This window comes from Sinocyclocheilus grahami, unplaced genomic scaffold (assembly GCF_001515645.1).
Source record: "Sinocyclocheilus grahami isolate Dianchi unplaced genomic scaffold, SAMN03320097.WGS_v1.1 scaffold134.1, whole genome shotgun sequence".
NCBI lineage: Eukaryota > Metazoa > Chordata > Actinopteri > Cypriniformes > Cyprinidae > Sinocyclocheilus > Sinocyclocheilus grahami.
The window spans coordinates 74,402-99,256 of record NW_015505313.1 but is presented as its reverse complement, the minus strand read 5'-3'; the positions used below and the strand labels follow the sequence as shown (position 1 = coordinate 99,256).

The 24,855-nt window shown below is 36.6% G+C and overlaps 1 protein-coding gene across 1 annotated transcript; it reads right to left on the bottom strand.

Annotated features, from left to right (window-relative positions):
- Positions 1-4,026: 4,026 nt before the first annotated feature.
- LOC107590871 (wings apart-like protein homolog) lies at positions 4,027-24,751 on the bottom strand. The gene is made up of 21 exons (XM_016279801.1): positions 24,539-24,751; positions 22,726-23,180; positions 18,632-19,077; positions 18,027-18,214; positions 17,606-17,907; positions 17,334-17,449; positions 17,129-17,224; positions 16,860-17,024; positions 15,911-16,047; positions 15,381-15,492; positions 14,550-14,777; positions 13,741-13,852; positions 13,561-13,658; positions 13,114-13,190; positions 12,872-13,032; positions 12,592-12,707; positions 8,522-8,737; positions 8,205-8,403; positions 7,198-7,286; positions 5,047-5,142; positions 4,027-4,693 (listed from the first exon to the last, which is right to left on the bottom strand). Exons 2-21 carry the CDS (start codon positions 23,156-23,158, stop codon positions 4,628-4,630), a joined length of 3,453 nt encoding a protein of 1,150 aa, XP_016135287.1. The 5' UTR covers positions 23,159-23,180; positions 24,539-24,751; the 3' UTR covers positions 4,027-4,627.
- Positions 24,752-24,855: the final 104 nt, after the last annotated feature.

Sequence of the window (24,855 nt, the reverse complement as noted above, 5' to 3'; positions counted from 1 at the left end):
ACTAACAACTTTCAAGCATGTAGGTTGTTGGAATCCCACAGAGGACGTTATAAAACAGTCAACGAGTACTGAAAGTAGCAAGTATTTATTCAAGGTAAAATTATTTACATTGTAACCAAAGACAACATCCTGGAAAATGGTACAAATTGTTTCCTTTAATACATATATATAATATTTATATCTTTCTTGTAATTGTACTTTAACTTTATCTAAATTAATGCAATAAAGGGGGGGTATAAAATAAAGAAAATTTGGTGAAAGTATTGTAGCAGTCTAACATCAAATATGTACAGAAATATTTACAATTAAAAGAAAAAAAATCTAAATTCAGATCTGTAAATTAACTTATCGCAAAACTTGCTTCAGTTTTACAAAATAGAACAAGCTTTACTCCATATGGCTCTGCTTCAGCAAAGATCTGAACGGAATAGAGGACACTTTTGCTTCGTTCAGTCTGAAGGATGCACCGTTTAGTTTTTTTTCTAAGAACTTTCAGCAGCTTCCAGTTATTCTGCAGACATACACGGGATGAAAATGTTTGCAACATAAGAAACACGTTTTCCTGAATCACGTCAAAAGGTAAAGAAAACAATTCATAAAATTATAAAACAATACATTTCAATTGTTATATTAAAGGGATAGTCCACCCCAGAATGAAAATTGTGTCATTAATCACTTACCCCCATGTCGTTCCAAAGCTCCATAAAAGCTTAGTTCGTCTTCGGAACACAATTTAAGATATTTTGGATGAAAACCGGGAGGCTTGTGACTGTCCCATTGACTGCCAAGTAAATTACCCTGTCAAGGTCCAGAAAAGTATGAAAGACATCGTCAGAATAGTCCATCTGCCATCAGTGGTTCAACCGTAACGTTACGAAGCGACGAGAATAAATTTTGTACGTGAAACAACTAAATATATATAACAATATAAATATATAACAAAAATAACTACTTTATTCAACAATTCGTCTCTGCGCTGCACGGATGCACTGTTTTCGTTCAAATCAAAGCGTAAATACACGTAGAAAATGTATCCTTGTGTCGCGGCTGACACAGAAGAGCGTACGCAGCTTGCGTTTAGTGCATATTCTCTAAAATGGCGCTACTGTGATGTGGAGAGACACAGAGGAGATGAATTGTTGAATGAAGTCGTTGTTTTTGTTTTCTTCGCATACAAAAAGTATTCTCGTCGCTTCATAACGTTACGGTTGAACCACTGATGGCAGATGGACTATTCTGACGATGTCTTTCATACTTTTCTGGACTTTGACAGTGTAATTTATTGGCAGTCAATCGGATAGTCACAAGCCTCCCAGTTTTCATCCAAAATATCTTAAATTGTGTTCCGAAGACGAACAAAGCTTTTATGGAGCTTTGGAACGACATGGGGGTAAGTGATTAATGACACAATTTTCATTCTGGGGTGGACTATCCCTTTAATATAACAATTGAAATGTATTGTTTTATAATTTTATGAATTGTTTTCTTTACCTTTTGACGTGATTCAGGAAAACGTGTTTCTTATGTTGCAAACATTTTCATCCCGTGTATGTCTGCAGAATAACTGGAAGCTGCTGAAAGTTCTTAGAAAAAAAACTAAACGGTGCATCCTTCAGACTGAACGAAGCAAAAGTGTCCTCTATTCCGTTCAGATCTTTGCTGAAGCAGAGCCATATGGAGTAAAGCTTGTTCTATTTTGTAAAACTGAAGCAAGTTTTGCGATAAGTTAATTTACAGATCTGAATTTAGATTTTTTTTCTTTTAATTGTAAATATTTCTGTACATATTTGATGTTAGACTGCTACAATACTTTCACCAAATTTTCTTTATTTTATACCCCCCCTTTATTGCATTAATTTAGATAAAGTTAAAGTACAATTACAAGAAAGATATAAATATTATATATATGTATTAAAGGAAACAATTTGTACCATTTTCCAGGATGTTGTCTTTGGTTACAATGTAAATAATTTTACCTTGAATAAATACTTGCTACTTTCAGTACTCGTTGACTGTTTTATAACGTCCTCTGTGGGATTCCAACAACCTACATGCTTGAAAGTTGTTAGTGTGAAACTACAATCGCTTGAAGACTCCTTGAAATCAAAATGTAACTTTAAGTCAATATGTGTTGTCTTTGAAGCATCAGTATAGATTTGTCCAATCAAATGCTCTATAGAATATGAATACCACCTGCAACCTTCAAGGCCTTTGTTACTTTTTAATATTTTATTTCAGGTATAGAAACAAATTTATGTGTGCGTGTTTGTCTCTCTCTCGCTCTCGTTAAAGGGAACTTTTTTGATATTTCCTGCATGCCAACATTTTCAAGGAGTCTTATTTCTTTAAAAAAATAATTTTGAAAGTGTCATGCTGGGACTGTATCCATGGCAACAGTGATAAATAACCAAAAAGAAATGTCATTCACAATTGAAAAGCAAAATCTGCAAACTACACTACACTACACATGATCTTAGCCAAAAGCCAGAGAAGCAATCACTCCTGACAGAAGGTCATATTTTGTGATATCTGCATGAAATTTGTCTTTAATGTGCTCAAGGTCTATGTATAATATGTGCCATGAGCCTCTGTATATATATATCGTGACAGCTCGACTTGAAGGTCAGAATTTTATTGACGCTTAAAAAATGTTTGAATATTTTTGTCCTAAAGCACATCTGTGTGAAACAGATTTTCGCTGCTTCTGTCACGATGCATGTTTGCCAAACAACAGTCTGTTTCCGAAGACGAACAAAGGTTTTAGGGGTTTGGAATGACATGGGGGTAAGTGATTAATCACACAATTTTCATTTTGGGGTGGAGTATCCCTTTAAGAGTATAATTTAATTAACAGAGGATGAGCATTTTGATTTCATTCATGAACCCACTAAAACATTTTAAAACAATTTTCAAGTGCTGTCTTTTTTTTACCTTAAAATGGAGCTCACACAGCACAGTCTATTAAACTAATTAAAGAAACATTAAAAATGAAAAAAAACTTATTTATTATTTTTTTTTTTTTAAATCAAAAAGTAACATCCAATTCTTCACACAAAGAACAATGTAAACTACAGAAGCCAGTGGATGATCAAAGATGCAATGAAAACAAGCCAGAGACCCCTACAATTCTTCCCTAGGTATCCAGATAAAATCATCAAAACTTTTTCCTTAGTGTGTAGTTTTTAAAGAAATCAAACATAATAGCTTGGTTTCAGAATATGTGAAAGAAACAATGATTGATCATAAAACATCTCAATTATAAAACACTCTTTAAGTAGGACTACAGGATTCCACGGCTCTTAAAAACCACAAGGAAAATTCACCTTCATTTGATGAATGCTTGTTTGTTTTCATAGTTGCAAGGTCTGTGTCTTTGGTTCGTCAGGCATTTTAGGCTTTCTTCAGACTGGCAGCAAAACCTTTTCTTTCTTTTTTTTTTACTTATCTACTCGGATCTATTCAAAAGGTTTTGTCATTTGGGACACAGCATGTATACTGCTGTTCAAAAGTTTGGGTCCAGTAACATTTATTTTTTTAAACAAAATTAGTCTTTTTAATTTAATGCATCCTTACTGAACAAAAAGTATTAAGTAATGACTGCTGAAAATTCAGCTTCACCATCACAGGAATAGACACATTTTTAAGATGTTTTCAAACAGAAAACACTTATTTCGAATTGTTTGGTAACACTTTATTTCAATAGTCCACTTTAGACATTCTACTAACAGTAAATAACATTACAACTACATGTCAACTAGCAGTTAGTAGAGTATAAGTAGACTGTCTGCTTAATATCTTCTAACACTTTCTTTGTCAACTTACTCAACTAACCCTAAACCTACCCTAACAGTCTACTCTGAGAGTTAGTAGACATGTAGTTGCAAATTAATGAGAATTAGTTGACATGTAGCTAACATGTAGTTACAAAGTTACTTATAGTTAGTAGAATGTCTAAAGTGGACTATCGAAATAAAGTGCAACCTACTGTTTTTACTGTAAAACAAATGCAGCCTTGGTGAGCATAAGAGACTTCTTTCAAAAACATTACAAACAAATCTTACAGACCCCAAACAGTAGGCCTACATATTCCTGTATGCGTAAAATGCCTCTTAATGCTTGTGTCTTGAGCAGAGGCAAAGTTTCCAGTTTCTACAACTCAGTACTTGTGTAAGAAATTCTCTTGGGATCATCTTTACTAATGTAAATATTGCAGATACTGACTGCACTGTTTGAACAAACATCATGTGTAAACAGTCAGAAAAGCAAAGCGGATATGCATGGAGTCTGAACAAAGCCACAGCCCTCAGTGTTTGAAATATCAATAAGTTACTAGGTTTAGTGTAAATCTTTACACCGCAAACAAGGACAACTAGCTTAAAATCATTCTTTTGTTTCAAAACAGCTTAGTTTTTGTTTTACATGAGGATCAGTGCTTCAATAACCAAATACTATGCAAACACACAACCGAGTGTGTGTACGTGTGTGAGCATGAGAGAAAGAGACAGCATTTGAAAACACACACTTTTAAAACAAGCAAAAAGAAAGCGAGAGGGGAAAAAAACCCATGAAAGGCACATTGCCAGGTCCAGATTTATCCCACGGAAGAGGGGGAACTGCGACACCTCTGCTAACAGTGCTCCAAATAATCAATCACCCGTGAGATAGATTTCTGTCCTGTAGTTCCAACAGAACACTGACGACAGGAAAGAAGAGAGAGAAGTTACAAACTGATTTAAATGTCCCTGGTCAGACATGAAAGCACAGCCACACGTTTTATAACATCAGTGGCATTACATTGCGTGCATGGTGGCCAGATCACAATTTGAGAACACATTAAAAGCCAGGTGCAAATACAGCCAAAACCCACTCTGATTGGCCCACGGAAACTACATTTAGATTTTCAGTTTCCGCATTCAAGCAAGTAATATGTACTACAGAATTTGCATTACATTTTTGCTGTCATTTCCATCGGTTAGTAAAATAATGCAACACCTGCCATTTTTAAATGCAAGGTGCAAAATGTTTGATATCATTGATTGTACTTACCGTCAGGTTCATGAAATTAAGGAATTTCTTTAGCATTTCTGTCATAATAGAGATATCTCCCTTAGGAAGGTTTTCCCGTACGGTTTTCACATTCATCTGAGAAAGAGAGGGAAAGGATATATTTGTATTAACATTTCAATTCAAATTATTTTATTAAATAATTTATTTCAATATATTAATAAAATAGTAATAAACAAGTTAAATTTTTTATTAATTCTTTGAGTATTCATCAATTATTATTCATCCAAAAGTTGAGGGGCAGTAGGAATTTTGTTTTAATATATATTTTTGAAAGACGTCTCATTCTTACCAAGGCTGCATTTATTTGATGAAAATTACAGTAAAAACTGCAATTATGTGAAATATTATTAAAATTTTAAAAAACTGCTTTCTACTGAAATTTCTTTTAAAATGTAGTTTATTCCTGTGATGGCAAAGCCGAATCTTTAGCAGCCATTATCCAGTCACACAATCCTTCAGAAATAATTAATTATTAATATCCTGCTTTGGTGCTCAAGAAACATTTATTATTATCAATGTTGAAAAACAGTTGTTCTGCTTAATATTTTTATGGAAATAGTCATTTTTTTCCCCAGGACTTTTTCAGGTTTCTTTGATAAATAGATAGTTCAAAATAATTTATTTTAAATAGATTTTTTGTACCGTTACAAATGTCTTTACCGTCACTTTTAATCAATTTAGTGTATCTTTGCTGAATAAAAGCATTAATTTATTTCCAATACACACACAAATAAATAAATAAATGTGCTGAGCCCAAACATTAGTGTACTTTTTTTTTTTTTTTTACACTTTGGTGATCCTTAATACATCCTTGGACATTTTGTTTAACAACAGACTTAATTTTTTGTTTTTTTGTTACGGATCAACAGAAAAAAAACAATAACGTCAAAATTCAAAATAAATCTTTTCGAACTACGTGTCCAAATCTAATTTTAAAATGATAAAATATAATTGATTTTAAATGCATCTATGACCTTTAATGATAAACCTACAATATCAGTGGTATGATCGTGTGTGTGTAGTCTCAGGGTTTCAGCTGATAGTATACAAACACCTTTATCTGCAAGGTTCAACTTCAGGTGAACCTTCTCCATTATTCTGGCAGAACATAGCCCATGAAGATAAAAAGAACACTCCAAGCCACTCCGTGAAAAGGTAATTGAAAAGCACAAGGCAGGGGATGGATACAAGAAAATTTCAAAATCATTGAATAACCCTGGGAGTACTGTTAGATCAGGTAAGAAATAGAAAAAGTATTGGCACAGCTGTAAATCTACTCATGACGACCCTGAGGGAGCTACAAGCTTCAGTAGAAAAGATGCGAGGGACCATTTAGAACTGTTACCCAGGTGCTTCAGCGCTCACAGCTTCATGAGAAAGGGGTACAGAGAAAGACCCTGTTAAAAATGTCATAAGACATCTCAGCTAGAGTTTTCCAAAAAGCATGTGGGAGACTCTGGATCCAGCTGGAGAAGGTTCTGTAGTCTGATGAGATCAAAATCAAGTTTTTGGCCATCAGACTAAACATAATGTGTGTAAGCTACATACTGAGCAGCATCAGAAACAAACACACCGTCCTCACTGCGGGTCATGGTGGTGACAGCATCATGCCAAAGAGATGCTTCTCTGCGTCAGGCCCAGGAAGGCTAGCATATGAGGGAGCAATAAATGCAGCAAAAGAGGGAAATTCTGAAGGAAAACTTGCAAGACACCAGCAAGATGGGAGAAGATTTGCTTCCCAGCAAGACAATAAACCCAGGCATAAAGCCAAATCTAGAAGAATGGCTTAAAAACAACAATAATGCCCTGAAGCATCCATGCCAGAGTCCAGACTTCAACTGAGAATTTGTGAGTAGGCCTGAAAAAAGGCTCCACTCAGGATCTTCATGCAACCCGACTGAGCTTGAGCAGTTTGCAAAGAAAATGCAGAGAAATTGCAGTGGCCAAATGTGCAAAACTCACAAAGACCCATCCACACAGCCAAAGCTACATCTAGCAAATACTTGTATACACTGATGTAACTGTAAGGGGCTCTAAAGTCACAAAATTGCACAAAACTAAATAGTTGCTTTGGTTCAAAACTAACCAATTACCCAACTAGCTGCTCTAAAGGACAGAAGTGATGCTCACCGGACTCTCCTGACATAAACACCCAAGCAGAAGAGCTGAGTATGAAGCCACAATGCTGTCCTCCATGTGTTTCCCAGCATGCTGCAGGGCTGAAAAACAAAGACAGGACGTTCACATAAAAGTGTGCCTCTAAACATAAAATAAAGTGAATTATAACACACAGTAGGGGTATAAAAATTATATATATGGCAGACTATTAATATATGACCCTGGACCACAAAAGCAGTCTTAAGTTGCTGGGATATATTTGTAGCAATAGCCAAAAATACACTGTATGGGTCAAAATTATTGATTTTTCTTTTATGCCAAAAATGATTAGGGTATTGAGTAAAGATCATGTTCCATTAAGATATTTTGTAAATTTCCTACTGTAAATATATTAAAACTTAATTTTTGATTAGCATTGCTAAGAACTTCATTTGTCAACTTTAAAGGCGATTTTCTCAATATTAAAATTTTTTTTGCACCCTCAAATTCCAGATTTTCAAATAGTTGTATCTCGGCCAAACATTGTCCTATCCTAACAAACCATACATCAATGGAAATCTTATTTATTCAGCTTTTAGTTGATGTATAAATCTCAATTTCCCCTTTGAAAAATTAAAAATTGACCCTTATGACTGGTTTTGAGGTCCAGGGTCACATATGACAATTTAACTTCATTTTAAGTTAATTTCAGTGAAATTTCATCAAAAAAAAAAAAAATTCATCCATTGTCCACTGAATACAATGGAAAGTCTTCAGTGGACTTTCATCTATTGTCCACTGAAAATAGTGTAGTGATTGCAAAGCACCACTCACACAGAAGTCATTTTCAAACCACACAGCATTTACACAGCATTTTCCTTAAGTCAACGCAGCAATTTAATTTCTTTCTTTCTTTTTTTTGCATAAAAAACTTAAACCTGATGCAAAATTTGCATCAGGAAATATTTCTTAAGTCGAAACGGTCTCAAGTCGAATCCAAACAAGTGTTTATTTGAGCCATATCAGTGAATAATTTGTACCTTTATTGAGGTCAAGCTCCTCTTCCTCCTCTTCTTTCTTGTCATTTGTTTCGTTGGTTTCGGAGGCGACCCACTGGATCTCTCCAGATGTTTCCTTCCACTCTCCACTCTGGTCTGCCTGAGATTTGGGCGCCTCACTTATGAGGTCATCGGTCTGTGCCTCAGCTAGCACTGCTGCTCGTTCCCGTTCAAGAAAGAGCTACACAGAAAAACAGAAACACTTGGTTTAGTTGGCCAATATCTATCAGATTTAAGGATAAACACTTGAAGGGCCATTTGAAACCATCATGCAGATCAAATGTGGAGACTACCGTCACCTGAACCAGAGCAGCCAGTGCGTTTGATAACTTTGCTGTCGTGAGTCCCTTCTCGCCCTCTCTATCATCCTCTTTTTGTTCATCCGTCTTACTCTCCTCCTCTCCTTCGGTCTTCACGTCTACCTCCATCAGGTAGCTAAAGTCCATCTCCATCTCCACAAGACAGTGTCTGTTTCTGGCACTGTACTCCGCCAGATTTATCAGCAGACCCAGACCCTGTGCACAAATAAAACACAGTCACACTCACAAACACAAGTCACGGCACACATTCTGATGTCAAAAACACCGGCACTTCAAAACCAAGTCTATACTAAAGAAAATAATAGAACAAGTCAGTAGTAGAGAGTACAAACTCTGACAGTTTTCTTAAGTGAACATCAACAGGAGAAAAAAAAGATGTCAATACATTAAACCAAAGCTAAATGAATAGTCTTTTTTTTACTCTTGCTGTTAGACATCTGAAAACCTGAAAAACCTCAAGCACCGTTTTATTTATTTGCATTTGTGTTTTCATTTCATTGCTTGACATTTGTTTTTCTTTTATTTGATTTTCAATTGATGCAAGTTTTATATTAATACCCGTTAACTTGAATAGTTCCTTTAGTACTTGAAGCAATGTTTGCTTAATTGAGAAATAACTAAAGAATACATCCCACTGTTTTAATTTAATTTAATCATATCTTCTTACTTATAACTTATAAAAGGGCTGGGAAAAATAACATGTTAATTTCTATGATTAATATTTGCTGTTTAACATTAATATTATTAACTCAAGTTCGTCATGTGACACACAGCAGCCACAACAGCACTTGTTTTATTATTTTTTTTATACGAAATATCCCCAAACGCATTATCTATATCATGAATTATCTTGATTCTCACCTTTATAGATTAAGTTGATCTATAGTGGGCGATGGTCAAAGTAACATAATAATGTAATATATTAACTATGCATAAAAACCGGTTTACTTAATTAACAGATATGGGTGTCATGCCATAACATATTTTTAATACGACTGAGTTTATATTTAATGTGAATTTAACATTGAAAGTTAACGTGAATAAAAACATTGCAAGTTAGGCTACTAATCATAACATTTTCATTGTACAGAAAGAGAGCAAAGAACATTTACATCAAAGAACATTTTCACTGACAAGTCTAGTTCAAGCACTCTCTAAAACTCCCATTAAAATCACTGAAGTTGTTTACACTATGAAATTAATATCTTAAAGATTAGTACACACATTTGCACTTTGTTGTTTCTGACGAGAGAATTCGCCAGAAAGAGGTATTCAGAAAACACTGGCATTTTAGCGATGACTCATCGGAACACCTCTGATTGGCCACTGCATTCATAAGCTCAACAGCATCGTGTGTGATTGGTTAATGCGCAGTGATGTAAAAATGCGTCTGTATCTGGCTCAGCGCCAGCCAGCGAACTCAGATTTGAATTTGAACCAGCTGATGATATGATGCACTGAACGTTTTAATCACGCCGGTGTGATTGTATTAAATATAGAAAATATTAATCGGCTATTTTTTGTCTTTTGGAAGCTGCATTCAAAATCCACTTGGCTCAAAAATCTGAGGGGGCACGTGCCCCCTCACTTTGAATGGGCATGACGCATCTGAAGTATTGGTATCACTGATACAGGCATTCATTTGTATTATTTAATTTAAAAAAAGATGCTATTAAACAAATATTTAAGCCTTTATGTTTCTACATTATAATCTTGCTAACAAATTTTTATGTTATATGTGATTAACTGTGATTACAGAATTAAAAAATATATATTACTGAGAATCATGAAATGTTACTGGTGTGGTGACAACCCTAGTCCTAATAACAACACCCATCATAATTTTTTGCTGAATGAAATCCTGTATGTGTTTCTTACTCATTTTTGGCTGCAGACTCCAAAAACAGTGCCCGTTTTCCTCTAGAATGTAGCATTTTTGATTTTGAAGAAGTGAAGGTTAAGATGTCTTGCATTACCCCTTTATCACCAAAAAACTGCCACAAAGACACGATTCCTTATCTTCCTCAGGGCAAAGTTGTTCGTTTTAATTAATGTATTAACTCTCAGTAAATTTTTACATGTATGAGTGATTCTGAAGAGATTATTATTTCATGCCTAATCCTGATTTAAAGGTTTGAACTACGGCCAGTGACAGAAGAAAACGAGAACATGACCCAGATGTTTTTTGCTATACATCTGTGCTTATTTTTAAACTTGAGTTTATGTAAATTCCTTTGATATTAAATGGAGTATCTGAACCACTCTTTTGCAGATTGTAAGTTTTGTTGTGTGTGTGTGTGTGTGTGTATAAAGTTTAATGGAGACTCTTATGTTCTTCAAGGCTGTTTATTTGATCAAAAATACAGAAAAAAACTTAATATTGTGAAATATTATTGCAATTTCTAATATTGGTTTCCTATTATAATATACTTTTTTATTTCTGTGACGTAGCGCTGAATTTTCATCAGCCATTACTCCAGTCTTCAGTATCACATGATCTTTCAGAAATCATTCTAATATACCCATTTATTATCTGTGATGTATTAACTGTTGTGCTGCTTAAAGGGGTCATATGATGCTGCTAAAAATAACATTATTTTGTGTATTTGGTGTAATGAAATGTGTTTATGCAGTTTAAAGTAAAAAAAAAACACATTTTCCACATACTGTACATTATTGTTTCTCCTCTATGCCCCGCCTTTTTAAAACGTGTCGATTTTTACAAAACTCATTGGTCTGAAAAAGCGAGGTGTGCTCTGATTGGTCAGCTATCCAGTGCGTTGTGATTGCCCGAATACCTCAAGCGTGTGACGGAAATGTTACGCCCCTCACCATACTGTGATGGCGTCTCGTGCATTTGTGATCAGAAAAATGACAAACAACAAGTGCTACTCCACACTGCCCAAAACTCGCGTTTGAATCATCAGTGGCAAATGATTTGGGCGGCGTTATGCAAATCTTCCCACATAGTGAGGTAGATATGTGGGGGTGTGTTCGAACGAGCCGTTTTAGGTAGGCGTGGCTGACTCTGAACTTTTATAAAGAATATCTCTTTGGATTTGAAACTTTAGTCTTTGCAAATTTACAGATCTTCTTTATGCACCAAGAGCTTGTAACACTCCAAAGAGAAAGGAAAAAATTAAATCGCATCATATGACCCCTTTAATGTTTTTTTTTTTTTTTTTTTTGGGAACTTGTGATACTTTTTTTTTTTCAAAATAGAAATCTTTTCTAACAATATAAGTCTGTACCATCACTTTTATCCATTTAACATATCCTCGCCTAATAAAAGTATTAATTTATTAATTAACTTTTTTAAAAGAAAGAAAAAGAAAAGAAATTACTGATCCCAAACATTTTGATTAGTAGTGTATATTGTAACACAATTTATATTTTGAATAAACACTATTCTTTTAAACTTTGTATTTATGAAAGAATACTGAAAAAAGTATCACAGGTCCCAAAAATATTAAGTCAAGTCAACTTAATTTATATAGCGCTTTTAACAATACAGATTGTGTCAAAGCAACTGAACAGCATTAATTAAGAAAATAGTGTGTCAATAATGCAAAATGACAATAGTAAACACTCATTTTTCAGTTAAAGACAGTTCATCATTCAATTCAGTGATGTCATCATCCAGTTCAGTTTAAATAGTATCTTTGCAATTATGTCAACGATATCGCTGGAAATGAAGTGTCCCCAACTAAGCAAGCCTAAAACTTAAACAGTTAAGCAGCACAACTGTTTCCAACATTGATTATAAATCGGCATATTAGAATTATTTCTGAAATATGACACTGAAGACTGGAATAATGATGCTGAAAATTCAGCTTTGTTTCACAGGAATAAATAATATTTTAGTGTATATTAAAATAGAATACTGTTATTTTAAATTACCATAATATTTCACAAAATGTATGTTTTTTTCTGTATCAAATAAATGTATTTGATCAAATAAATGCAGCCTTGATGAGCATAAGAAACTTCTTTAAAAATGTTCTTATTGATATTTTTGAACTGTGTTATTAGTGTCATGAGTTTCTCACCAGGACTCGGATGTCGAATCTCTGCTCCTGAGGCAAATAACGTGGGACCTTCAGAACACAGTCCAGTGCCGTCTGTATGAAACCATCCTGCTCACCTGTTTTAGTGCTGCCCCACTCTGAGAAGTCACAGCAAAAGAGAGACAGGATGTGAGGGTTATCTTACATTTTTATCTTAACATTTATACAATTGCAGTTATTTTGTATTGCTGCATTCTGCATTTATAAATGCAGTGTTTGCTGAGCACTGTATAAATTCTCTCTGTCACACGCAGTGTCTAACCATTATCGTGTGTGAGGTTGAGCAGAACTCCGATAACGGCTCTCATACAATCCTCCACGGCCTTGCCCACGTTGCTATGACTACTCTGCGGGAGGGCGGAGCTTGATGAAGAGACCTCTCGGCTGTAACGTTGTATCATCTGCTCACAATGCTGCAGGGCCCTACACACACAAAACACAACCCCAGAATGACAAATGTCCTGTCACACAAAGCAACACTGCACTTTATAGATCATCACACACCTTGCTGAAGACACTATGAGCTGGGACTCCTTGTAGGCGATCAGATAAGCCTGGTTCTCAGGGTTATGGACTGAAACCTGGAATTAGGTTTTAAATGAATTATACATAGAAATAACATGCATTTTCCTCAAGGGATGTCAAAGGTAACGCATTAACTTGCAGTCAACATTTTTAAAGCTGCTAATAAATGCATTTATTCCATTTTTACATCATATCCTTTTCATTCCATTTGATGCAATTTCTAAAAACTGATCAGATCTACAGTGCAAGTATCTCTAACACCAGAAGAGCACTGGTGGCCTGCAGCAATCATTACACTTAAAATTAAGTCAAAGTCCATGTTATTAATTGCTGCAGGTTATTTAAGTATCGCAGGTCTGTCTTTAAAAGGAAATCAATTAAACTTGTTATTTTATTTTTAATGATCATAATCTGGTGTCCACTCACACTCTCCAGAACTCGTAAACAGCGCTCTGCTCCCCAGAGTGATGCCACCAGACTCTCTTTATCTTCTTCTTTACTCAAGTTCTCCACACACTCTTTCACTGAGGGCAAAACATATTTCTAGCCATTTTCTTAAAAAAAAGAATCTTACGAATCAAATACAGAGAGACTCAATAAGGGTACCTTTATCTACGATGTGGTCCAGTCCCCCAAGCAAGCGCAGCTCCTCCTTAAACCAGTCTCCGGCTCGCTTCGACGTCAGAGACAGTAATGTCTCCATCGCTAAGTGACCTGTCTTAGATGCAAAAAGTAACAATTTGGAAAATTGCATTCTCTCGGCAATTCAGCAAGGATGCATTACATTTATCAAAAGTGACAGTAAAAACATAGAATTGTATAACTGTTCTATTCCAATTAATGCTGTCTGTGAACTTTCTACTCAAAGAATACAATGTTTTCCGGTTTCCACAAAAATTAAACAGCACAACTGTTTTCAACATAAATGATTCTTTAGCACCAAATCAGCATATTAGAATGATTTTTGATGGATCATGTGACACTGAAGACTGGAGAAATGGCTGCTGAAAATTCAGATTTGCCATCACAGGTATAAATTACATCTCAATATATATTTAAATAGAAAACATGATATTAAACAGCAAAAAACATTTTCAATTGTAACAATATTTCACAATATTACTGTTTTTTTGTTGTTTTTTTATCTTACACACCTCTTAACTTTTGAAAGGTAGTGAATGTAAAATATGCAATGTTTAAAAAGTTGTCGAAAATGAAAATACCATGCATCAAAGACTGCATTTGATTTTATATGCTTTTTTCACTGTTCAGTCCACAAACAACTAAACAAAGACAGATTTTTGCTGCCTGTCTGAACAAAGCCAAGGTGAATGGAAGAACACTTCTTCTAAAACATTCATTGGTTTTCAATGTCGGTTCTGACATCAAAGGTGTGAGAAACAGAAGTCACTCACTGTGATGTTTTCTAGGTCCAGATGTTTGTTGTGGACTGTTTCGCAGAGTTTGCGGATCTTCTCTTTAACTCGGCTCATCTCTTTAGCTGTTAACTGGTCTGCAACAGAGTCATCCTGCTCTAGTTCCAGCAGCCTGATCATCAGCTCCAGACAGGACCGGTCAAGATCCATATTTAGCCGGTCTCGGCTCAGTATGTACATCAGAGACGCTGTGCAAAGTGCCAGGTTCTGCCAGATCGAGAGGAACAGCGAGAAAGAGAGAGGAGGCAAATGTTCTAAACATCTTACCGCAACTTTTAGGAGTACACTAGCATATAGATAGCATCAAAAGATGAACTAAAACTTTAAAAGCCACAAAACTTTAAAAATCAAGTCACTTTGCATTATAAAAACATCCCTTAACTGCAAGACATGGCCTTAAGTGACTCTAGAGGCTTTATTCTAAACATCAGTCTTGACTCATTAAGTGGATTTAATTTATTTTTACTGAACATCCTTCAATACACAAATAAATTCAAGTCAGGCCGAAAGAGTCAAGGTAAACATTCACGCTCCATCTGTGTAAACTGAACAAACAAGATTCACCGAGTAACGGCTCAGCGTCTGTTTGCGTTTCTCCCTTGTCTGCCAGCAGAGATGATTACATCTCCAACTAATGTACACTAATGAAGTAAACAAACTGTTTTTCCAAACAGCATTGTAGCTGCATTCATAATGATAGAGCTGTGACAGTTTGGAATGATGCTTGGTTATACAGATTAGTTGGTTTGTTGGTAAATTAAAGAAAGTCTGTGTTTACGCGATTGGTTAGGTGCTTGATGAGACACTCACCGGGTGCTGTTGGGCATCACTGAGCATCTTAAAGACCTGGGCCACCTTCCCTCTGGCCCTCAGGTGCATGCGGAAGCTCGGCATGGCACAGCGCGTGGCCAGAGTGATTACACTGCAGTCAAAAATGGAGGAGGAAAAAATTATTAGTGGTTTATGTTATAAATGTGTCTTTGTGGGTAAGAATGCATATATGGGGATTCCAGTGTGCATCAGTGTTATTTCGGTTAACTAAAACTAAGAAAAAGTGTGAAAAAGCTGAAATAAAATACAACATAAATATTGTAAAATTTTATATTATTTAATTTAAGACAGAGCCACAATTTGTTCTGTATACCTATATTATACCTGTAATACTATATTGTTTAATAAAAAGGAAATACAATTTAATATTTTAACACCCCTAATAAATACTATTAAATCATTCAATCGTTCAAATCATTATCTGTGATAGTTCACAGCAAATCACAGCTGTGGTACATAGGCTTGAGTTAGCAAATCACCCAGAATATTCCATTCAGTGTTTGTCTCACCTAAGGCAGCGTGTGTTGAGGGGTTGTGTGCTATTCAGGCCCGCCTCCAGATACTCAAAGTCATCAGTGAACTCCTGATTCTCCCCAAACTCCACTACGTCATTAAAGTGCTTCACATGCTGGACCACAGTGTACAACTACACACATAAACACAGGGCAAGAAACAAACAGTTAAATTAAAGTATGAGCAAGTCCTTTGATCAAGTCAGTGTAGGGCTGGGCGATTTTTCCGATTTTAAATTCTGAATCTGAATGACCTTGACCTTTGAGATTTTTTTAAGCATTTTCCTCGTATTCTTTCTGAACACAATATGTATCAGACAGGTTTGTATAATATCTAGTTGTAGTTCATGCATCTTTTCTGCAAAGATATTTAACAAGTGATTTGTTTAAAGGGGTCATATGATGCGATTTCATTTTTTCCTTTCTCTTTGGAGTGTTACAAGCTCTTGGTGCATAAAGAAAATCTGTAAATTTGCAAAGACTAAAGTCTCAAATCCAAAGAGATATTCTTTATAAAAGTTCAGAGTCAGCCACGCCTACCTAAAACGGCTCGTTCGAACACGCCCCCACATATCTACCTCACTATGTGGGAAGATTTGCATAACGCCGCCCAAATGTTATCATGTTGACAACTTTATGTGTGGTGCACTTGGAATAGAATTTTCTTTAACTAGAGGGTTAATAAAGAAAAAGATACTTGAATCGTGTTGTAGTTTTTTCAACATTTTCAAGTTGACTAGAACTTAGGAGTAAAATAAAAATCTATTAAAAGATAAATAGAAATATTAAAAATAAAACTAATAAAAATGGCAAAAGCAAACGAAATTAATAAAACTAATTAAAAAATATAAAACTTCTACTATAATAGTACATAAATAATACTAAAATAACATGAACACATTTCAAAAAGAATCTTTAATATTATTTCCAAGAGTGCAGTGCTCACCTCCTTGTGCTCCTTCCTGCATTTTAGTGCAGTGACGATGTCCTGGTATGGCTCAGTGGGGATAGTGACAGACTTAATGACTTTAGGAGGAGGTGGTGGGGCTTTAAACACTCCATCATCTTTATGGGAGTTTGTGTCTTTGCTGCTGCTGGACACACTGGCCTTCTGCAAGAACAACAACAACAACAACATTAACATTATGGTGTGCAAAGGCAGAGGAAAGTATAGTGTATAAAGTTCAGAGGTTGTGAATCGAGTACTTTACGTACAGGTACAGCCACAGTGCGAGAGGAAGCAGAAGGAGGCACTTCCTCCGGCTCGGGCTGATTCCAGTGACGCGCGTTATATACGGCTTTAGCAGGAGACTGTATTAAACACAAAAAAAAACAAAAACACAATTTTGTTATGTTAAAAATTCAAATGTAACTTTTTAATAAAGTTACTCCGTTTCTGCTAAAGCTTTTTTAGCTATACTTTTTTTGGCCCGCTGAAGATCTTGCGTCCGATCTCCTTTGACTTGTCGCTTTGCTTTCCATGTCGTTCCTTCTGTGAGCCTGTAGCACCTGTCTCATCCAGCGACTCCTGAGAATCTGATAACAGATTAAAATAAAATTAAAAAAGGGACATCATGAATTCAGAGATCGCTCTACAAATAATCATTATCAATAATTATAGTTGAAATTTCCCATCATGCTCTAATGAAATAATGAATCCGTGCATTACTGAAGACGTGTGCTTGTGAGTACCTGTGCTTATGCTGCTTTGACTCTGTTGACTCTCCTGCGAGTCGTTGATCTGGGGACTGCCCACGCTGGCTGCCATAGCTTCTATCACTGCTTTCTTATTCTTCTTCCTCTCCTTAGCTGCCGAGTCATCCTCATCCTCACTATCGCTCTCACTCAGATCGTCAAAACCAAAGTATTTGATCTTGTAGTTGGTGCTGCCGGATGCAACGGCGTCTCCATCCATGTCCTGAGCCTCATTCTCCTCAAAGCCAAAAAACTCCAGTTTTGTCTCCTTTTTACTTTTACTCTGAGTGGTTCTGAACCTAAAAAAAAAGAAATTATAAAGGGAGTATGAAAAGGGAAATCCAGATAACAACATGCTCGTCTTCTAATCGAGCAAATAATAAATGTGGTGAATCAAGACAGTATGTTTATAGTATACCTTGTAGGCTTGGAAGGTTGGGTGTCTGTTTTCCTCCTGAAAGTTCCCACCTCTCCGATGTCAGCTTGTACTGGGCTGACAAAATCATCTACGCTCCTTTCCATTGAGTCCTGGATGGTCACGTTACACACAGACACACAGGATGGGTGAAGAACCGTGTAGTCCCTCACCCGGCCCCGACCTGCAGGCTTGACTTCAGAACTCCCAGCGACCCCCGCCGCGGTGCACTTCACCAGCACAGAGGCTGGTGTTGAACACACAGCAGGAACCGGCACGTCGCCGGCTCCAGAACTATCCGTCCCTTTATTCTGTGGCCGTCGGTACACTCTGTCACTGGATGGTTTGAGAAGCGGAAGCTGCTCAAAGTCAACAGGTTCCACTGGAGGTTCAGGTTCAGCGAGGCACTGTTCTGAGCTTTTGAGCCCATCAGAAGAGTTTCCAGCCTGGGTAGAACTCCCCTCACCGGCCCCTGGAGGAGAGTCCTCGCCGAAAGGGTCCCACTCAACGGAGATGTTTCTACTGTGGGTTTTTAAGCTGGAGATCTGGGAGACTGGTTTGCAGGATGGGTGAAGAACCGTGTAGTCCCTCACCCGGCCCCGACCTGCAGGCTTGACTTCAGAACTCCCAGCGACCCCCGCAGCGGTGCACTTCACCAGCACAGAGGCTGGTGTTGAACACACAGCAGGAACCGGCACGTCGCCGGCTCCAGAACTATCCGTCCCTTTATTCTGTGGCCGTCGGTACACTCTGTCGCTGGATGGTTTGAGAAGCGGAAGCTGCTCAAAGTCAACAGGTTCCACTGGAGGTTCAGGTTCAGCGGGGCACTGTTCTGAGCTTTTGAGCCCATCAGAAGAGTTTCCAGCCTGGGTAGAACTCCCCTCACCGGCCCCTGGAGGAGAGTCCTCGCCGAAAGGGTCCCACTCAACGGAGATGTTTCTACTGTGGGTTTTTAAGCTGGAGATCTGGGAGACTGGTTTGCTTACTGTGACAGTGGATCTGCTCCAGGCTCCTACAGTGCCAGTGACATGTGATGAGGCTGGAGATGTTGTAGCTAAAGCAAAAAAAATAAAAATAAAGAGAAGGGGAAAAAAAGTAAGGAATTTAAGTTGTGTGATTAATAAAGTGTTGGTTAGTTGTGAAAAATGCAATAAAAAAAATAGCTGAACATCAAAACACAACTTGAAAACACAAATATATTAAATAGTCTTTTCTGAATATAAACTATAGCGATGTAAAAAAAATACATAATATTATATAAAATTGTATTGTATAACTATAAACAACAGAAATATAAAATGCATACATCATTTAAAAACTTGCATTGTTTGAATACTATATAACATACTACATAAAATAAAACCAATGTTAAATAAAACAGTATTTTTAATATAAACAATATAAATATTTAATAAAATTGTGCGGTCTTAATATAAATATTATAAAATGAGCAGTTTAAATATATACTATATATAATATAGAATTATAAAATAAATTAAAATAGTATTGTTTAAATAAAAATAATAGCAATATAAAAAATGCAAATTACAAAAAATGTTATTGTTGAAATATATCCTATATAACTATCTAAATTATATTATATAAAATAGCACTGTCTAAACTATAGCAATATTAAAAAATTATATTATATAAAATAGCACCAAAAAACAAATGTGGCAACCCTGAATTTTTAAAGGGATAGTTTACACACAAATTGAAATGCTGTCATAATTTATTCACCCTCACATTGTTACAAACCCTTTTTTTTTTTGTTCTTCTGTTGAACAAAGTGAGAGTTCGAGAACTGGATTGTGAATAAATCATTCAGTGGTTTGAAAACTGGATCAATCAATTCAGTGAAAAGATAAGACCTAAAAGAATAACTAGTTCACAAATCAGACATCACTACTTTTCAAAATCCTTTAAGGGGGGAAAAAAGGTTTTTAGTGAACAATGACTTTAGAAGACTTAGGACATAGCACATTGATGATATGGATCATTTTATGATGGTTTTATGGTGCTTTTGCATTCTTTTATAAGCTTGACAGCTACAGTCCCCATTCACTTCAACTGCATGGAAAAGAGTGACCAGCACAATCTTCAAAATATCTTCTTTTGTGCTCCACAGAAGAAATAAAGTCATACATGTTTGGATCGTCAAAAGGTTGAGCACATTTCCTTCAAACCCAAAAATTGGATGTAGATATAATTATTACTATTAGAAGTTTTATGATCCTTTAGAGGGTTATCACAACCTGAGTCCTTGTTTCACTGCTCCTCTAATGGTTGTAATTAGCCTTGCTAAAGAGCCGAGGGAAAGTATGAAACTGCATAGGTTTGAAATATCCTGCTGAGCCCTAGAGTCCACGCTAGCGTGCTTACACGAGCACCTCGACTACAGAGCAAAGACTTCAGCAGAGCTACTGCTATTCTCAGCATTGAACAAAACCAGTATAACTTGCTGCAGAAAGACAGTGACTTCACCCCACCGATGCACAATGGTGTGAGGTCATCATAATGACTCAGACATCATAATATGGGTCTGACTGAAGTGATCTAGGTCATATTCAGTATCCTGTAGTAAGACTAATAAAGCACCCTAAATTACTCCAAAGCCAAGTGCTTGAGCTTATTAGAACAATGGCACAGGCACAATAATAATAATTGTGTCATGATATCATTTCTAGCATGATAATGATGACTATCCGGGAGTTAAAAGAAACTGCAAAAGCCATAATGTGATTATTACTTTTCAGACACACATTTACTGACTATGTCTACATGGACATCAGTAATCCAATTATTCTATTCTAAATAAGCCAATATTATGATTATAGTGTTTACATGAGTTGCTTTTAGAATATTCCTTTCATGTTCCCGTTTTACATGTTATAGAACATAGTTCGATTAATGGCACACATCATTACGTCCCCACGTGACACCATCTGACGTCCCCTTTCACGTATAAACATATAGTTCGTCTTTGTGATGATGCCATGTACAGTTTTGGGTGTTTCATTTTTAATTTTATGAAAGCTTCAAGTGCAGTTAATTATTAGAACGTGCATACAGGCGATGGCGGTGTTGAAGCTCTTTTATTTGTCGTCAAACGGTTGACCACTGCCTTGTGTATCCTGTCGCAAAATGCGGCGAAAAGTCCTACACGACAGTAATAATGTGATTAAGGTGTTTACATGTCTATACTGCACTTCAGTAACGCAACTAAAATAGGAATACTCCACATCTTAATTCGATTTGTGTTTACTTCGATTATGACTTTAGCTGGATTAAGGTAATCAAAAATCTCTGTTTACATGGTAGATTCTTAATCAGAGTATTGTCTTAATCGTATTAAAATCAGAGTATCGTTGTCCATGTAAACGTACTGACTGACACATATTTACACCTGATTTTAAAGGGATGGGTCACCCATAAATTCAAATTCTGTCATTTACTCACCCTCCTGTCATTTCAAACCAATAAGACGCTTTTCGGATCTTTGGAACACAAATTAAGATATTTTTAATATCCACTTCTTTCCATCCAGCGACCGTGTCTCTCTAGCAGACTTGGATTAAGCCACTTAATTCATATGGAATACTTTTACAATGTCTTTTATGCAGCTTAAAACATTTTTGATTTGCAGACTTTCAATGGATGGAAATAAATGATGACAATATTAAAAATATCTTAGTGTTTCGAAAGTCTTAAAGCCAAAATACAAAACTGCTATCATTTTGTGATAGCAACAATCATGGCCGCCATATTAAGGGGTCGTTCCAAACCGAAGTGCTTAAAACTGGCCACTTCAAAGGACTCTTCAGAATTAAGAAATTCGAAAGGTATAATTGAAGGACACTTTACTCTCATGATTCTTTGCACAGAGCCCTTCAGAGTGGAACGCAGTGACTGTGAAAGCCATACAGGTTTGGAACAGCATGAGGGTGAGTAAATAAAGACCCTCATGCTGAAAAGATAATTTTTTGGTGAACTATCCCTTTAAGATCTGTCTCAGGTAATTAACATGTTTCTAGATGAACAGTGTGTTCCACAAACAAACTTTGTTGATTGTTTAATTTCCTACCTAGGCTATTCATACCAACCACCCTGGTGCTGATATTCTGGCTGCTTCCCAAGGTGGAAGTACCCACGGCGGTCACCGCTGGACCCTGACTGGGCTTTTCTGCCTGGGTCTTCAACTGCTCGTTCCCGGATCCTGCTGCATCTGAGCCCGTCTCAGATTGTGGAGTATCTCTCGATGTGACAGTTTTGGACTCATCGTCGCTATCAAAGCCAAATGGGTCCTCTAAAAATATCTTAGTGTTTCGAAAGTCTTAAAGCCAAAATACAAAACTGCTATCATTTTGTGATAGCAACAATCATGGCCGCCATATTAAGGGGTCGTTCCAAACCGAAGTGCTTAAAACTGGCCACTTCAAAGGACTCTTCAGAATTAAGAAATTCGAAAGGTATAATTGAAGGACACTTTACTCTCATGATTCTTTGCACAGAGCCCTTCAGAGTGGAACGCAGTGACTGTGAAAGCCATACAGGTTTGGAACAGCATGAGGGTGAGTAAATAAAGACCGAATTTTAATTTTTTGGTGAACTATCCCTTTAAGATCTGTCTCAGGTAATTAACATGTTTCTAGATGAACAGTGTGTTCCACAAACAAACTTTGTTGATTGTTTAATTTCCTACCTAGGCTATTCATACCAACCACCCTGGTGCTGATGTTCTGGCTGCTTCCCAAGGTGGAAGTACCCACGGCGGTCACCGCTGGACCCTGACTGGGCTTTTCTGCCTGGGTCTTCAACTGCTCGTTCCCGGATCCTGCTGCATCTGAGCCCGTCTCAGATTGTGGAGTATCTCTCGATGTGACAGTTTTGGACTCATCGTCGCTATCAAAGCCAAATGGGTCCTCTGAGCTGTCGTCATCATCAAAGCAGGGTCGTTTAGTCAGCTCAGGAACCTCTGGCTTGAACAAGGGCCGTTTGACCCCCAACTGTGCCTTATAGGTGGTCTCTCCCCATTTGGTGCTAAGCGTAGCTTTCTTATTAGAAAACACCTCATCAAACTTCGAGCTGGCCTCTCCTCCCTTACGTGTATATGTTTTACTAAATCTGGACGTCATGTTGACGTTTGTTACATATTCTCTACAGGGAAACAGAAGACATGGAAGAATTAAAGGTTATGTCAATATCTCAGCATGTAGGAGCAAACAGAAGATTTGTGCATATCGCACCTTGTTTTAAATGCTACAATGGAACTGAAACAGATAAATATGTAATAATACATTCAATTTAACCCAATAGAGCCTACTGTATCATATTTGATACATACACTTCTAAGTCCTCTAAATTATCAACATGATCAAAACTTTGCTGAAAACCCTGTTGTACGCAATCTACCACATGCCTTCAGCCCTTTGATTGAGTTCATTCGTTTTTATATCTATTTTTTTTTGTAAATGCCTTCAGGTTATGATACATGTGCATATGTGCTGTAAAACCTTCAATGATTTTTTATAAAGTAAACGTAACAACAACTTACTAGGCTTACTTGATTATACATCAATTATTATATTTATATTTTTTGTTAGATGATATATTTTTAATCATGTTTAAATGTAAGAATCAGTACATTGATACAACAGGCTTTTGAGGAATGTTTATTTTTAATCAAATCTAAGAATATATGGTCTTACTTAAACATGTTATTAGGAGATGCAGTGTGACGACTGATATTTATATGCATTTTATGAACGTACATAGTTATACTCTTATAAAATTGATTTACATTTGACATTATTAGAATTTTCTCTTACTCTTTCTCCATATAAAAAACATCTGCACCAAACTGCACAATTTCCTTAAGTTTTCGAGTATGACTTCTCACTATATGGTCAATAAAAGCCTGATGCACCAAATATGATACAATACATAAAACACATATGCAAAACTTTTAGATTTTAATATTTTGTTTCAAGGTTGAATAAACTGTTCTATTTCTCACTATCATTTCATCAGGCTTTACAGGGTTACCATAGTAAAAAAACAAAACAAAAAAACAAACAAAGACTGAGGGGTAATATTTCTGGCGCACAGCTTTATTCAACAACATGCTTCTGAAACCATTAAACGGATAGTTCAGGAAATATTGAAAATTTCTCATTAATTACTCACCCCTACGCTGTTTCAAACTTGCAAGACTTTTTCCAGAAAAACACAAAAGATTTGAGACAGATTGACACCATAATGACACCTCAGTCACCATTCACTTTACTTGTATGGAAAAAAGATACACTGAAAGTCAATGGTGACTGAGGCTGTCAGACCCTAACATTCTGCCTAACATCTCCTTTTGTGTTCCACGAACGAAATAAAGTCTCGCAGGTTTAAAGCAATACAGGGGTGAGTACGTGATGACAGAATGAGTCATTCGGAGTGAATGACTAACATTACGAACAGAAACATTGTTCATTTAACAGATGGTTACATGTTTGCACACTCACCGAGCCGCCGTCTCTCCTCTGGGCCTCTGTGCTCCGAGCAGCCGCTAAAAGGAAGCCCAGGCGATCTGCTCAATGAGCAAAAACGCAAAACGCGGCTGCAGCGCGGTGCAACTGTGAAAAGTACAAATTAGGCCAGATTGTGAAGTACTGCTGTTGTTTATTTGTGGAGAGCTGGATCGGTCGGACTGCGATGCGCCATTAGAGTGTCGCCCCTCCTTCTCCGCCCCTAACGTCGGCGTAAAACCTAGCGTCGCACCAGAACGCCGCTTGACCAATCAGAGTTGCACGCACTGAACGTCCGTGCAGCATCCGATTGG